Below are 16,214 nucleotides of genomic sequence, written 5' to 3'. Positions count from 1 at the left end.
TGCTGGGAACAGCCTGGGCTTCGTGGCTGGCAACAGCTGCCAAGGGCCCAGGCTGGCAGTGGTGTGCCAAGCAAAATGGCCTCACATGCTGTACTCAGCACACGTGCCGGGAGTTGCTGACTCCTGGTATAAACTCTACTCAATTGAATGGAGTCACTCCTGAATCATAGGAGTAAATCAGTGGTTCACAATATTTTTAGACTTGAGACACCCCTCAGAAAATGCCAGTTCATAGTTTTGACCTGGTTTTTTACTACAGAAAAGGAGTAGGTCTCCTGTTGCAAAGGACTCAGAAAGACCACAGTAGGTCAGAAGGCTTTTAATGCTATGAATTCATAGGAATTCATTCCTTTTTAAAATCTCTGGCTTTATCTTGTGAATCATGTTTGCACAGCACATCTAACAGTGATAACATTGTGTGGCACCCTGCAGGACCGTGGTTGAGCATCATGGGAGTAAACGAACAATTTGGGGATTTTCGTGAACTTTCACTAAAACCTAACCCATGTGACAAACACAACTTCACGATAAACCAGTTCCACAATATTTCAACACAGCTACAGATTAGGATTTGTAAGGAAATCACAGCCCTAATTATTCTGGTTTATAGTGTGGAATGTTTCACTGTGACATATCCTAAAATTCATACAGTTCATCAAGGATATGAATCCTGTTCTTGTACTTTAATACTTGCAATTACAAAACTCATCAGAAATGTATTAATTTGATTGCACAATGCACCTGGTGAAAGAACAGCAGCATCAGCAAGGTAGAAAACTGCATAGCTGGGATAACCTCGCTGCCCACATTAATGATAATAATAATGGAGGCATTAATTCTAATTACCATGCTTTGTAAATGGCTTTAAAAAATATGTTCAGCTCAATACATTAAGCAGAAGCCTCTGCCAGCATACTGCCCCTGAGTGAACTCAACTATGGTACACACTGCATTATGATGCTTACTCACTCAAACTACATGTAAGTTAACTATTGCTATTCCCTGCCTGCCAGAAGGTACATTGCATATGGCAGAATATGAAGCCACGTTCTCCCAATATTTCCATATTTCATGGCTATGTTTTCTCTATTTTCTTTCCCTCTCTCCCACATGAAAACGTACTGGGATCTTGCACCCTGGTTATGTGTGTACCACAATGAGATTTTTCCACAAATTAAAAAGCATTCCTCCTGCATTTCCCAGGCATCATTCATCTTCATGCCAGCTACAGAGCCCAGGAGGAAGGCACAATGCATTCTCCCTCCCTCCCTGAAGGTTGAGAGCTAACATAGTAGAATTATACTACTGATTTTGCTATGCAGGTAGGCCTTGGCCTACATATGCTTATGTCTTAATTCCCAAAATATTTCAGTGCTGTGGGCTGAATCCTGTTGCCACTACAGTCAATGGGTGCCTTACAATCAACTCCTATGGCAGTAAGATTAGCTCTTTTCTTCGCTGGACTCTATCGTTTCTATTCCATGGAAGAATATTCTCCTCTTGTGGGTGGGAGAAGTAAAAGTCTCTCATGAATCACCAATTCATCAAGGAAAATGAATAGGGGGAAAATGCAGTCATCACTTTGCTACATAAAGCATGCAGTAATTATGTGGAAATAGCCCTGAAGTTATTACTTCAAAATCAACGACTCATAGTAAATGAGACACCTTATAAAAACTTATGGTAAGAAGGTGTGTATACGTTTAGCATTTTTCAGTAACGACACTGAATTTTTCATATTGTTGCTTACCAGAGCTCCTACGAGTAACAGTCCTAAAGAAATTAAAGATAGCAGGAAATATGACATCACAGAACTCCCATCTCTTGTCAGATCCTGTGAAACAGTAGAAATGACAATAACTGACACTGCATTTTTAAAGGACGTGAAAGAACAGTAAGTGTGAGTGACTGACTGCACTTACTGTTCTGCTAATCATTTTGTATTCATTACTGGATTTCCCATATAGATAGCTTTTGTCTGCAGAGATGGCTCTCAAACCATCTGGATCTGAAATCCAAAACCAGATCTATCTCCAGACTTTGCAGCTAGGCTTTGCTGTCATGTGTCCCTTCTGAAATGCTGGCTCCTCTTCTCAACCCATGAGTCCTTGAAATCCATAACCAGATCCACATCTTGATTTTGAAATCCATAACTGGATCACATAACCAGACCACATCTTGATTTTGCAGCTTATGCTCATTTTTCATTTACACAAGTGGTATAATTCTATCCCTCTGAAGAGGGTATAAGTAGTACATAGACCTTGTGCTATCTCCTCTGCATAGGGATAAAGTTCACCCAAAGAGAATAGCTTTCATTTTACTCACTTGACTGAGTATTCTTAATAAATGGCATTTTCCTTGGCATTGTGCAAATGACACAAATATTTCCCATTACTGTATTTCTTTAGCACAAACTCTATGATCCAGAAACTCTGACTTTTGTTTTTATTGTTGCTGTTGTTTTATGCAATACAGGGAATGTTGTGACTGTTTGCAGCAACCTGAGTGAAAGTCATGCTGATGTATCCCTCATGGCCTACTGGAGGTTACACATGGTTCACACATGGCCACTGTGCTGGCCCTTTATGCAAGGAGTGAATTTTACTCCATCTGATAGTCAAGAATGTGAGCAAAATCCTATTAACTAAATGAGGCAAGGAATATGCTCTGGAATTAGCTCATATAACCATCTGAAGACAAATATAGTACTCTAATAAGTAATAATCAATTACGTACATGAACATCTGTGTACATGCAAATATACAAGGCCTGAACCTGTTCTATTTTTGGCTAGGTGCAGTTCCATGTATTAGACCCTTAAATGGACTTAGAAGTCTAAATGTAATCCTGTTCCATCCTGCCTGAGTCCCTGAAAAGCCATCAATACATCTACATTTGTTTAGTGCTTTCTTCTGAATCTTAAGACTAAAACTACACAAAGCAGCAAGACCTACTCCCCTTTTGTGCTGAGGAGTTTTCAATGACTTGAGCAGGGTGAAATAGGATTGCACTTAGATGTCTAAATCCACGTGGGCTCCTAAATGTTAGAACAGGTGTCTAAGTGCCTATTCCATCCTGCACAACTCATTGAAAAATTTCTAATGTCAAAGGCTGGTGGGTCGTCCTCTACACTGCTTCCTGCGATTTAGCTTTATGGCTAAAATGAAGGCATGTTACAAAAGCAGATATTTTAATGTTTTTTCAGACTTAAGGAGGGTGGAAGAGAATGTCACATGAACACCCATAAGTGCCCTGTTGCTGCCTGACAGGTGGGACAGGATCTGACTTACGGTTTCACTGTTTTTCATTCAAATTATCTCCCTCCTCCACGCTGAGCCAGCATGAAGCTCGCTTTTATTCAAATACTCCTCAGTTTGGACATTTCCATGACAGGCGATCCATCTGTGACTTGACCCATAGCAACAAAATGCAGATAATGTGAGTGCCTCCCACTGTATGAGGGGCTTTGATTATGCGTAATGAATCCAACTGAGAAAAGTCAAATAAGACATACTTGTTGATAATAAAAAAAGGAGGGGTAATATACATTGCTTAGCAAACCCAGAAAGCAGTCTCAAAGTGTACTTTAACCACATGATGCAGAGAGACCAATTCCCTATATGTACTGCCCACCCACTCCCAGAGAGGCTATGTGCCGTGAGTCCAAACTCCCACCTGATAAACATCTATGACCTGATTTTTAAAGGATCTAGTACCCAAAGCCCTCATTTAACAAACACTCTATTTATTTCTTTACAAAATTACGTTAGTAGAATTACAACTATAACTCATCACATTAAGTCACACTGCTGGAAAGTCCATATTACATTGGTAAAAGACATTGGGGTTTTCATACCTGGGTAGCTTTATACCAGTGCAATTTTTTTTTAAATATAGACACAGCTGAAAACGACTTTAAAAAAAGAAAATCAGGAAGAGGCAAGTCTTTTTATTGGTGACGGCTACAACATCACTCTAACACTACTTAAAGAAATCAGGACATTTACATTTTGGTTATGATGTGGCTAGTGATTTAAAGCACATTTGTAGTGAAACTGCAAGTCAGTTAAACTCATAGTCTCCAGAGTGTTGCCATGGATATAACCAAGGCCAGAGTTTGGCCCACTTCTGAAACTAGTCTGGTGACCCTTATGTGGTCTCTGCAGCTTCTGAAGAATCTAAGCTTTTTAATTGCCATCATAAATTGAGTTCTGGCTTGTCCCTGTGAAGTAAATCTTATGGATTTGATTCTCTACTGCCTTGCTTCTTGTGCTGTCATTAACACTTTTCAAATAGATATAAAAACTCTATCACACTGATTTCATCACTGAATCATAGAAAACCAAAATGGATTTTTAAAGATTAATTCTCTATGTATTTGTTTCCAGAGAAGTTTTTCTCCATTCCCCAGCAGGTGCACAGCAGAGAATTAACAACATGCTATCTAGTATGTGTTTTATACATTTAATCCAAGAAAATACCAAAAAATATTCCTGAAGCCTACTGACGTTAGTCTTCTATTTAATAGAGAGGAATAAGTGAACTTACCACCCCTGGATTTGACACGAACTGTCCAAATGGCATAAGCAAGTACGACATTAGGTCAAAGGCGTTCTGAGCTGTTGGGAATGTCCTGTAACCGTTGTACCATAACATCATGCAGAGAAGCTGTGCAATCAATCAGATAATACATAATGAGCATTCCTCATTAGACAAACATTCATTTTCATTTCAAGACTGCATAATTAACTAATTTAGTTCTCATTGCTTTTATGCTGATCATCATTTTCCCTTTAAGAAGTCAGGTATTTTCTATGCTGCAGCTTAACTAGGATACAAAGACAGAGGCCAGATGCTTAGCTGATGTAAATCAGTCTAGCACCACTGAGTTAAATGGAGTCTTACTAATTTACATCAGCAGAGGGTCTGCCCCAGAGAATCTATAAAAGACAACACTGTAAGGGATACCCTTTGGTTTCTGAACCTTTCATGGGGGTTATTAATGTACACATCATGCTGCCACTCTTGCATACAGCTATATCCATCCAGTGGAGCACACACCAGACAAAAAGACATACATGTGTGTGTGCAGTCACAAAAAACATTCCATTTTAACACTCAGGGATGACACATGCAACATGGGTGACACACACTCATAATAAAGCAAGTAAATTAAGAATATTAAAAGCTGCCTGCTTTCCATGGACTTTCCTTCTCCACTAAGAAGAGCAAAAATTATCATTCCTGGCCCACACACCACACATCAGAACTTTAACTCTACCCCATCATCCCTACTCCACACTCCATAACCAGAATACTTTCTCCAGTACTACCCATTGTGATATCTGCAATTGGTTGGCTGGTAAAGGGGCATTTGCAGAGGAGCAGTTAAAGGGAAGGGTGCTTAGAAAGCTGGCATAGCCACAGGTCTAGTTGCAGTTGCAATGTATGGTAGTTGTGGAAATGACAAGAATACCACTGATTTCAACACAGCTATGCCAATATACACCAGCTGGGGTGCTGGCCGTCACAATGCATGGCTGGGAAAAATCCCAGCAACAAGGAAGTATTTAGAATGAGGGTTTCATCTCTGAGCAAGCTACAAAGCACCTTACCAATATCTGTGAGAGGGCGAACAAGCACATGTTCCCTCCAGATTTGAGTGCAGTCCACCAGGCAGCCCACCCAGGCTGCGGGGTTCTCTGTGAGGCTTTTCGGGATTGTTCCTTTCCACTCTGCTGTCCTTGCGGTCCTTCAGTTTCATCCATTGACTCCATCGCTGCTGGCTTGGAAAGACCTTCAAATGCAAATGACAAGCACAGGGAATGAATAGCAGTGGAACCCTGCAGCTGTTGCGGAGACTGCAAGGACTATTATTTTTGCAAAGAGGTTGGTCGCCTCTCAGTTCTGCATCAGTAAGTGCAGCTCGAGATTCAAGCGTCACACTCTATTAGTGCGGCAGTATTCACCTACCTTCGTCAGAAAAAGGACGTGTGGGAGGATAAATTATTTTCCCTTTATTTCTGGAGGTAGAGAACCTTGGCTTTGTTGTTAATAAATTCTCATTTACATTGCTGCATCTTTTTGTTGTATTTTCTTCTTCTTTTATGAAAAAGGAGCAGTTACTGAGTTCTACCACTGACTCTGCCACTCACAGGCTCTGTGACGTTAGGCAAGTCACTTCATCTCTCTCTCTGCCTTTGTTTCTTTTCTTTCCTCTTTGCCTGCCTTCTTTATATAGACTGTAAGCTCTCAAGGTAGTCTCTTTGGATCCGGAGGCACAAATCTTGGTTGGGGTCTCCCAACTCACAAACCCCAAGTAGATAATAATAATAATAATAGCAGCAGCCTGTTTATGTCAAGGATTTCTGGCTTGGATTCTGCTCTCAGTACTGCTTAATGTTGCTGTAGCACCTTTAACTTCAATGGAGCTTAACTAATTTATGCCACTATCTGAGTGACTAGCCCTATATTAATAGCATTTTACACCTACTTTATATAGGTGTAAATGAATTCACAAGCTGTGAAGCAGTGGAAAAAATCAGGCCTATTCAGTGAAATTACTCCTAATTTATACTGCTGAGAAGAGATTCTCTGAGACTGCCCATGAACAAGACCAGCCTCTTAAACCTGTCATACAACCATATACATACACAGAGGATAAGGGCTGCAGAAGAGCTATCATTGTGGCTTGCTTTTATAAGATTTAAACAGAACATTTCTTTTACTATTTATTTTTCTAATGGTCCAGGAATTGTCACCCTGGGTCCAATCCTCAGCAGTCACTAACTGGCCATGGCTCCACCAAGATAGACAGCACAGTGTATTTATACCAGCTAAAGATGTGACCTAAAATTCAGCATAAGACTTTATAGAAGCAGCCTGTCTCCCTTCTCTAAATAAAGTAATGGAAGGATAGGCAGAAGCAGGAGTTCTTATTCCCATTTCTCTGCTTGTTCTTCTCCTCCTACACAAGGGAAGGCAGGGTGGAGCTCTTATGCTGTTCCTGCTTGAGAGAACAAGGTGTTTGGGTAGTGCTTCCAGCTTCCTACCAGGATCTCAGCTTTTGTACCTGAGCACAGATTTCATCTGGGGATGAGGCTGCTAGGCCTCTGTACAAGGCACTCAGCATCTTCAATTGAAAGGCTGGGTAGAATCATTTGAAATGTACTTATCACCTACTTCTGGAGTGGCTCAGCCTTTCAGGGTTACTATTTTTCAAATGAGTTCTCAATAAATCTCCAGTCAATTTGTTTCATTTATGAGTATCACTATAAATGATGACAGAGAAAGGGAATTGCTTTGGCCAGAGGGCAGAGATGCTGTACTATAATTGACTCAGAACTACACAGGTTTTTATAAATCAGCTGTGCATTTCCATGAGATCTGATTGGTTGTTGGCATCTCTTTTGCATATTCACTGTGCAATTATTTCTCAAGAAGTGCACAGCGCGCGCGCGTGCACACACACACACACACACACACACACACACAGAGGCACACATTCATTCTAGTTGGCTGACTGCCATTATTAGCCCACCATGATTCAGTCCCATTGTTTTCATAATCACTATTTCATTTTATAATAAAGAAACACCAATAAAACATGTAATATTACCATACTGACCAAGTAAAAGCTTGTGTATCTTGATTTACTCATTGCAGGTTAGTCTAAGCTGTGTAGACTGAACTGATAAGCAAGTGAACAGACATTGATGCTGGAAATGTAGCCACATGCCTGCAGTGGCCCAACCCAGAAGCCTCCCTGCTTGGCTGGAGCAGACAGCTTGGGCCAAGGCCAAAGCTAGTCCACCCACTATTTTGAAAACAGTTTATGTGCACTGAACTTCTGTTCTGTTACAGACTTGAACCAGTTTCTGATCACTTATATTGGTTGATGTGCAGTTTCTGTCCCTAGCCAAGATTTATGGAATACAGTTGGTAGGATCATAGGAATTTGACCCCTAACACTATATATCCTCCAGGCTTCCAGTTAGTATCCCACAACCAACTGTAAAAATCACCAGGAATGTTCCTTGTCATCAAGAAGTTGTGTTTGCTCCCCAGATACTTACCCAAGTGCAAAAGCCTTGCACTGATACAGCTGTGTGCAGTGTGGACAAAAGATTCAAAAGTGTAATTGCTAGTAGTGATGCTTATTGTGAAGGTTGTCTAAATGCTTTCAATGTAAGCAGGGTGACCATACATCCCAGATTGGCTGGGACAGTACTGGATTTCTCAGGCCACCCTAGCATCCTGGCCAGTTGGTATAAATTGAAGCAAAAGTCCTTGATTCGGCTGCTGCAGGCAGAGGCTGTGGCTGCCTGCAGTGCCCAGGCTGGCTCATGCTGAGCACTGGCTGGAGCCAGGGGAGTGGGCTGGGATGGCTGTCCACCGCAGGCAGTGTCATGCCCTGCAGCTACGGCCGATGCCAATGCCAATGCTCAGGCTGTACATCGTGGTCTTGGTTGCCTGCTGGTGGCAGGGGGGAGGGGCTGCTCCCAGCCAGATCCAGGGTCTGTGCATTTGAGATGAAGGCCAGCCACAGGCCTCTGCATTGTCCCGCCCCACCCTCAGAGCTCCTGGGAGGCGTGGGGTCAGGGGTGTGTGTGTGTGTATGTGTGCGCCTGGGATTGGGGTGTATGTGTGTGTGAGTGTGTCCATGCTTAAGTGGGGTTGGGGATGTGCATGCACTGGCTCCCCCCATCTTGGATTCCCTTACCTCATCCTGGATCCTCTTAACAATAATATGGTCGCCCTAACTATATGTTCCTCTTTTCAGCTGTGCCATCCTTTAGTAGTTTAAGCTGAAATTTCCCATGCTTGCAATCTACTTCAGGCTGTAAAACACTACAGCCATTTTCAAGAACAAGCTTAGAGAAAAAGATGGCTCCATCTATGGAGCAGGAATGTGACATTTAGCAGGGGAGTAATTATAAGGTCAGAAAGGTGACTTTGCTATCTTGGTAAAAATGCATTCAGATTTGACTGAATTATAAGTCTTGGCTTTCCTTTTGCATATGGACCATGTCAGTTTATTAAGGCTTGATCCTAAAATCTCCAAACATTTGTTTGCACTGGCCATGTTCTAAAGATTCTTAATCTCTCTTAACCTGCACTGAGCAATGCACCTAGATCCTTCCTACAGCTCAGTTGCACCGACCACACTTTTAAGCCCCAGTGAGCAGCCTTTATGTTGGGCATTGAGCTAGAGCTCCAGACATAACACAGCTAAAGCAACAGTGATTATCTTGGGCCTAACTTTGGATGTGCGTGCTGAGCTAGAAGCCAAGGGTCCACAAATTTCAGAATCAGCTTTTCCGTGACAAGTGTTAGGAATTCTGTGCATTTCACTACTCCTGTTATTTCAAAAACTCATACCATTCTACTTTAAAAAGAATGCAAGTATCATTTCTCTATTTCATAGAAGGAATAGCTGAGAGGTTGCACAAGGTCACTTCTTGCAAAATGGAAATGGAAAGCTGACAGACCCAAGTTTAATCCACTCAGCTACACTGCCTTTCAGAATTAATGTGTAAAAGTTACATGCTTGACTCTGTCATCTCAAACCAAAGCAGTATATTCCTGTCTACAGCCAGGAATCCTGCTTTTCGCTGTTTTAACCTCATATGATAGAGGTCTAAAAGTCCCAGATTTAATCTTTGTTGATAACCTATGTGTAGAGCCAAAATAGTTCCAGATGGTAGCCATTTATATTTTCCAGCTTGCTATCTAAAACCTACGAAGTTACATATGAAAAGTATGTATGTATTTTAGTAATGGGCGGCTATACACATTAGAATGGGTTAGAGCAGACTTAATTTATTGAATCTCCTCTGTGTTCTAATTAGATATATACTCTTCATTGCTGCAGAGTCACATGTATAAGCCCCCAGGGGTTTAAAAATAGTCACTGGGGTACTTTAACTAAAGCTGGTCGAATGAGTTTTAGTTAAAGTGTCCCGTGGTCATTTTTAAACATGCAGGGGCTTAATATATGTGACGCTGAGGTGTTTTAATTAGAATGGCTCACTGGGAACCACTCTAAGTAAAATGACCCCCTGCCCATATTCCAGAGCATGTGTATAGGCACTCAAAATCAAGAATTCAAATGCTATAAAATGCCAGAATTAAGATCAACCACGTGACCTTATTTGTCCATGACCTGGCATTGTACATGTGAATTATGGTTTATGCTTTTTCTGTATAAAGGACTTGCACCAAATTAAAACACATCAATGTATACAAACCAATATAAACCAGCTTTCAACTTATGAAAGAATGCCCTCTCAAAGTTCTGTACTGATGGAATTAAATCAATTCTAAAGCATATCTTGAATTAAACTGCTGTCAATGTGCAGCACTTGCGTGACAATTATTAATTAAATGGTTATTATGATTAATTAAAAGGTCCTTGCCTTATCCAGTGAAGAGGCTGGATAGTAAATGAGACAGAGCTGTAAAGTTAGAAAAGGTGTTCTCATGCAGTTATTCCAGTGGACAGGGACTCAGGAAAGCCGGATTTCACTCCAGGCTCTGGAAAAGACTTCCTGTGTAATGACAAGCAAGGCTATTATTATTATGTATGCACAGAAGGGAAATGAATTAAAGTTGCATGGGCAGTATAAATTCTGGCCTATTTTAATTACTGAATGCTTGATTTCGAGGCCATAACATTCTTTTACCATAGCTGTTTGTATTCAATGTTTGCATAAGATGCTTCACCAAAACTTAATATTTTAAGCTGGCTCATTTAGGCGGATGTCAGCCATCATCCTTAATTCTGGGTCACAAATTCTGGACAAACCATAAGGTGCTTCTTCACTACCATAGGATTATGCTCACTACCAAACTTCTTTGGGTTAAAAATATGTTTTAAGTCACTAATACCATTATGAGTGCTTTAACACCGGTAGCAAATAGTTTGCTTGAAATGGCATAATAAGCCAAGTATTTTCTATTGCTGCAATCCAAACTACCATCCTTGCAGTTTAGAAAAAAAGGGAATTGCCAGATAGGATGAGACCAATGGCCCATCTAGTCCAGCATTCTGGACTAGATGGGCCATCCTGCCTAAAACTGGCTACCAGCAAAAGAAGTTGCAGAGGAAGATGCAACTCTAGAATGCACCACTATAGAATAATCCACTTTTAGGGGATGGTTCTTCCTACGTCAGTCAGTGTTTGACATAGGCCCCTAAGCCCATATAACCCCAACATTTCATTACTGTTCTCCTTGAGATTTGTCTCTCTCTTTGTCCCCCTCTTGCTGCATGTGGATACATGTATAGATAAACAGGGAGATAGTAGGTGAAAGAAAAGAGAAAGATAAATTAAATCTATTCTTAGGAAGACACATACTGTAGAGCACTACTTCCTGACTGCATAACTAAAGGGCAGCTATAGCAATGATGAGTAAGATAATGATGCCTTAGAGCAACAAACATATGTGCCATGATTGAGAGGATAAATGTTTCAATTGTACAGTATTATGCTTATGCTGCTGTGCACAAGACAGCAGGGAACTCCCAGGGTCTGACTTATTCATTTTTTACATTCATGGTTTCAGTGGAAGGAACACAAACCCTCCAGAGCCAAACATGCTGCAGACACCTTGTGCTTTCTTTCTGTGGATGGACTCAAGAGATTTATGTAACTCTACATATACTCGGATTTTGAGATATGCATTGGGGACAAAGATCTTCCCCATCCAAAGTCTGCATAATGATGAAATAAAATGCCCTATATCCATAAAAGCATAAGCAGCTCTAACCAGGGGGAGGTGAACAGGCAAAGAATCAGAAGTAGGTATGGCTCCGTGGGGCAGTAGGAGGATGACACTGTTTAGGGAGCAAGTAATTCTCTCCCTCTCACCTGAAACACAATCAGCAAAGGAAAGTGGGACAATTAGCCCATGAGCCAGTCGTTCTTCTTGAAAAAATGTATCTCTTCACTCTGGTGGGCTTGGGGGTGGGAGGTGAGGAGGAGTAAAATGTAAGAGGGGGACACCTGCCTTATTGCATATCATAGACAGCTTTCTGTGTAGCAAATGCCCTCATCCCTGTCTCCCCCTTTTCCCAAGAAAATGACTGAGGTTGGTATCAGACAGCTCAGCAATCTTAATGAAATTTCTTTACATCTGACCTTTATAAAATGGGAAGGTCCTTACACATTTGTTATAAATAGCAGATGTCTTGCTGCTGCTATCATCACACATAGATCTGATTGACCATCCAAAAAAGATCACTTTCTCTCCGTGCTTTTTGTTCAAGATCTAACAGGTCTTGTCAAGGAGTGGGAACACTGTTCTTGGCTTGAGAACACATCTACAACTCCTTCAGCTATTTGCAGGTCTTCCATATGCTACTTCTCAAAATGCAGCATAAGGTACTTCCATGCAACCTCATCAGGGTCCCAGTATCTCTCTCATTGATTTGCTGTATTTAAAGCAGTCTGACATGCTGCAAGTAGCTGGATAAAAAGGCTGGACAAGGGAACAAGGCTAGAGGTCTGGTTAAGAAAATGCAGTAGAATGCAAAGTGACTTATGCAATTCAGAACCATTACAATAAGAATCAGACGGTGGGAAAGGGGATGAGTTATGCAGAGTTAAATGAGCTCTTGACGCAACATTTCAAACTTTCTCTGGAGTGAGCCCAAACTTTTAACTTATGTGTTCAGTATGTCCTTCACCAGTAACAGGAAACCATCAAGAGGCCTGCTTCAAAAGCAGGAAATGACTTGTATAAATCCACACATCCCCACTTGTGCACAGCTATGCTCTCTAAGTCACTGAAGCAATTCTAAAATCGGTTTGCTATTAAAGTGGAAGTCAATGGAACTCTCCCAAGACTCCTTTGTGAGAGTTAAAATTGTAGCTATATCCTTTGTTCCACTTGGAGCCTAAACAAAAGATGATGGTCGGGTTTATAGAAGAATTAAAATATGACCTAATGATAATTAATTCAAACAAGATGCTTTGACTGTAGTCTCTGTCATACAGCAGATAAAAAGAAAGCTCTCCAAAAATGAACCAGTTTCTACACCTGGGACCTGATTCTCAGAGATGCAGAGCCTCTGAAAACTGTTATTTAATTTAATATTAAAATAAATTTATTTTTATGCTCTCCTGACATTTTCAGTTTTCAATAATAATTCACATTTTGCTATGACAATATTTATAGGCAGCCCAGAAGCTGGAAGTGGGGGAAGAAGATGCTCTGGTTAGCCAAGTGGAAAATATAATAGAAACTTACAGCACCCCAAGTGACTGCTTGAGGTGCCAAGAAATGCACATTAGCTGAAGGTTTCTGCTAAAATTATCACAACTGAAAAAGATAACAAGGCTGAGATATCGTCTACCTCTTGGAGACGAACGCAGCAGTTCGTAACTTTCAGAGCCACTGTTTCAGGCTCGCAGCAGGCTCTGAAAGATCTAATTTCATCTGTCTCAGTTCAGTTCCATTCTCCTTTTCCAAATATCTACACCACCAGAAAGGGCTAGGAGGATGCTGTTTTTTTAAATAAGAGCTCAGATCTTGGGACACAAATCAGCAGCAAGGGATCAATTGCACATTCTTCAGCTACAACACGTTGAGGCTATAAATATAAGACTTTAACATAAATACAGCCAATGATATCAAGTGCCTACTTACCTCTTCTTCAGCTTATTGTTGAAGAACTATCTGCTTCGCTCCTCTCTTCTGAAAGAATAAACATACAACTTGTTAGCTTGAGAAAATAAAACTTTTTTTGTATAGTTGCAAAAATACTTACCTGGGCACTTCAAAAAACAAGAAACAAAAGGCAAAAAGTAGCTAGGAACCCAGAAATTCTTGTGCATGAGCTTAAACAGACTCTTTTGCTCTTTCCTGTCACATATTAGTGGCAGTTAAGAAGCAGCTAAGAAATGTCCCTGACCACAGTTTATAGACTATGGAAATGGTGCAGGGATGGGAACCACAGATGATTTTTATGACAGTGTTGTTGAAAGAGCATACTGGGTGAGTAAGAGCAGGAACAGACATAAGATATGGATCCACTTCTTAAGCCCATGAATGCTAGAAGTTGTGACTATTGCTTCAGTCCATATCTGATTACCAGGAAGGAAAAACAAAGCAAAAACCAATACACCATACTGAGGGAAAACACTGTGAAGCCATTTAATGCCAGATTAAAAGCAACATGAAAAGTGAAATAACAATAAGGGTCTCTTATATTTTATAAAGCTGTTCATTCTGAGGGAGTCCAAATCATTTTTACAATCTATGGCTTTCAGTAGGAAATGTACATATGTATCTGAAAGAACTATTCAATTATTCTAGTGTTTATGTCATAGGAATCACTCTCTCCACTCAGTGAACTACAACCACTTCTGGGGTGAAACCTGGCTCATGATCAATCGTTTAGGAAAATCCGCACCCCCCAAAAAACCCACAAACAAACAAAACCAAAACCAACCCAACATTTTTAGCAAGAGATAGTGGTTGCAGAGGTTAAAGGAAAAAAAGGACATTAGACTTGAAAATACCAACAGTACCTGCTGGTAGCATTCTCATTCTCTTCTTGTTTAATTCTTTATCTGTCGTTCTTTATCCAGCTAATCAAGTTTACCGATATTCTGTTCCATCTCCTCCCTAACCCACCTGCCACTCCTCTGCTTTCCACACAGGAAGCAGCAAAGAGGGAGCTGGATACTAGATGAATGGGAGGCAGCATTTCAGACAGCAGGATTCTAGTAATAGGTGTCACTGTGCTGTCAGTCCATTAACGGTATGTTAATGAATTATCATTGTCATCATCACCACCATCATTATTATTTCAGTAATGCCCTGGGGTCTGAGTCAGGATCAAGGTCTTAGCATGCTAGGTGCTATACAGTTACTACACATATGAAGTCACAGTCTTTGCTCTAAAAAGCATACATTTTAATATGTCCAGGGACTAGTGGTAGCATAATGCAGCACCTGGATTTTCCAGTTGAGATCAGGCCCCGTGGCACTAGGTGCTCTACAAATGTATAGTAAGAGATGGCCTCTTCCATGAACTGACTGCAGTTTAATTAGACAACAAAAGTATTTTCTGTTTCACAAATGAGAAACTGAAGTCTGGAGACAGTAAGTGGCTTGCCCAGAGCTCTGCGGGAAGACTGTGAGAAGCCAGGCACTGAATCAACATCTCCTGAGTAGCAGTCTAGCTCCTCAAGCACAAGGCTGATCCTCTTGCCCTATAACAAAGGAAATTTAGATAATCCACTTTTTTGAAACACTTCTGTGTTCCTTCTCTCTATTAAAACACATTGCTTTAAAAAAACAAACACAGCTCCAGTTCTCCACTGGTGGGCTGTGCAGTCCCAACCAGAATGGCCTCTTCCAATCTCCAGGGGAATGAGAACCTTGTGCCAAAGTGTGTGAGGAGACTAGTTGACTTTATACTCAGCAGTTCCCTGCTGAATGCTGAGTCATACATTCCCTCTGTGTTAATTTTCACACTGCTCCCACTCAGTCCACCTGCCACTTCATCTGGGATGGGTAGGAGGGGAGAAAAAGAGGTGAAGTCAGAAGAAATGTTCACATTCATCCAGGCCCATTCTTATGATATGTAGGGTCCGAAGCAAGAACAAGATCACAAGTTGCCAGGAAGGGATTGAAATATGAAATATCAGTTGGCAAGGAAAATTGCCTCCTCCTCATCTCCCACTGTCGGTGAAGGAGACTGGCCAGCCAGTATTTACAGCCTGAGCCAATTCACAACCAGTCATCTGTGTCGCTAGATCTTGAAGACCTGTTCTTTGCATTAATTTCAGTGACCTTGGAATCAAGCCCTGAGATGGTTCATGTTTTCTATGGACTATTAGAACATCCCAGGCATGTTCTTGCTGCCGTCCAAAATGTTTTAAGCTACCTCCTAATAACAGAGTAGTGCTGCATAGAGAGATGGCCTGATGATAGGCTAAAACATAATCATGTGAACTAAAACACTGAAGTACCCCGACTCCTTCTGTTACATAAGGAAAAAAAGACAATCCAAAAAGTTGAAAACAACCTGAAGAGGCATGATAGAAATGACACTGGTTTCTTACTGCTCCCATGAAAATTGAGGATGAATAATGGTCACAAGCTGGCAGAGGGTAGGTTTAGGTTAGATATCAGGAGGCGCTACTTCACGGTCAGGGCGGCTAGATTCTGGAACCTACTTCCAAGGGAAGTGGTGC

At 41.1% G+C, this 16,214-nt stretch overlaps 1 protein-coding gene across 9 annotated transcripts in view; it reads right to left on the bottom strand.

Annotated features, from left to right (window-relative positions):
- PTPN5 (protein tyrosine phosphatase, non-receptor type 5) overlaps nucleotides 1-16,214 on the bottom strand; it is a 138,571-nt gene that overhangs the window by 44,231 nt on the left and 78,126 nt on the right. For 5 of the 9 annotated variants that reach the window (XM_019552221.1, XM_019552220.1, XM_019552217.1 and 2 more), the window contains 5 exons: nucleotides 13,657-13,704; nucleotides 10,422-10,553; nucleotides 5,619-5,800; nucleotides 4,552-4,671; nucleotides 1,751-1,834 (listed from right to left, as the gene is read on the bottom strand). In XM_019552221.1, coding sequence (XP_019407766.1) covers nucleotides 1,751-1,834; nucleotides 4,552-4,671; nucleotides 5,619-5,780 — 366 coding nt within the window. In that variant the 5' untranslated portion in view covers nucleotides 5,781-5,800; nucleotides 10,422-10,553; nucleotides 13,657-13,704. Of the gene's footprint in view, nucleotides 1-1,750; nucleotides 1,835-4,551; nucleotides 4,672-5,618; nucleotides 5,801-10,421; nucleotides 10,554-13,656; nucleotides 14,319-16,214 lie in introns of those variants that run through there. The other 4 variants (XM_019552226.1, XM_019552225.1, XM_019552222.1 and 1 more) reach the window with 2 other exon arrangements.

This window comes from Crocodylus porosus, unplaced genomic scaffold (genome assembly GCF_001723895.1).
Source record: "Crocodylus porosus isolate Cpor-Errol unplaced genomic scaffold, CroPor_comp1, whole genome shotgun sequence".
In the NCBI taxonomy this organism is placed as follows: Eukaryota; Metazoa; Chordata; order Crocodylia; family Crocodylidae; genus Crocodylus; species Crocodylus porosus.
The sequence above is the reverse complement of the archived record's forward strand: the minus strand, read 5'-3'. Positions and strand labels throughout refer to the sequence as shown.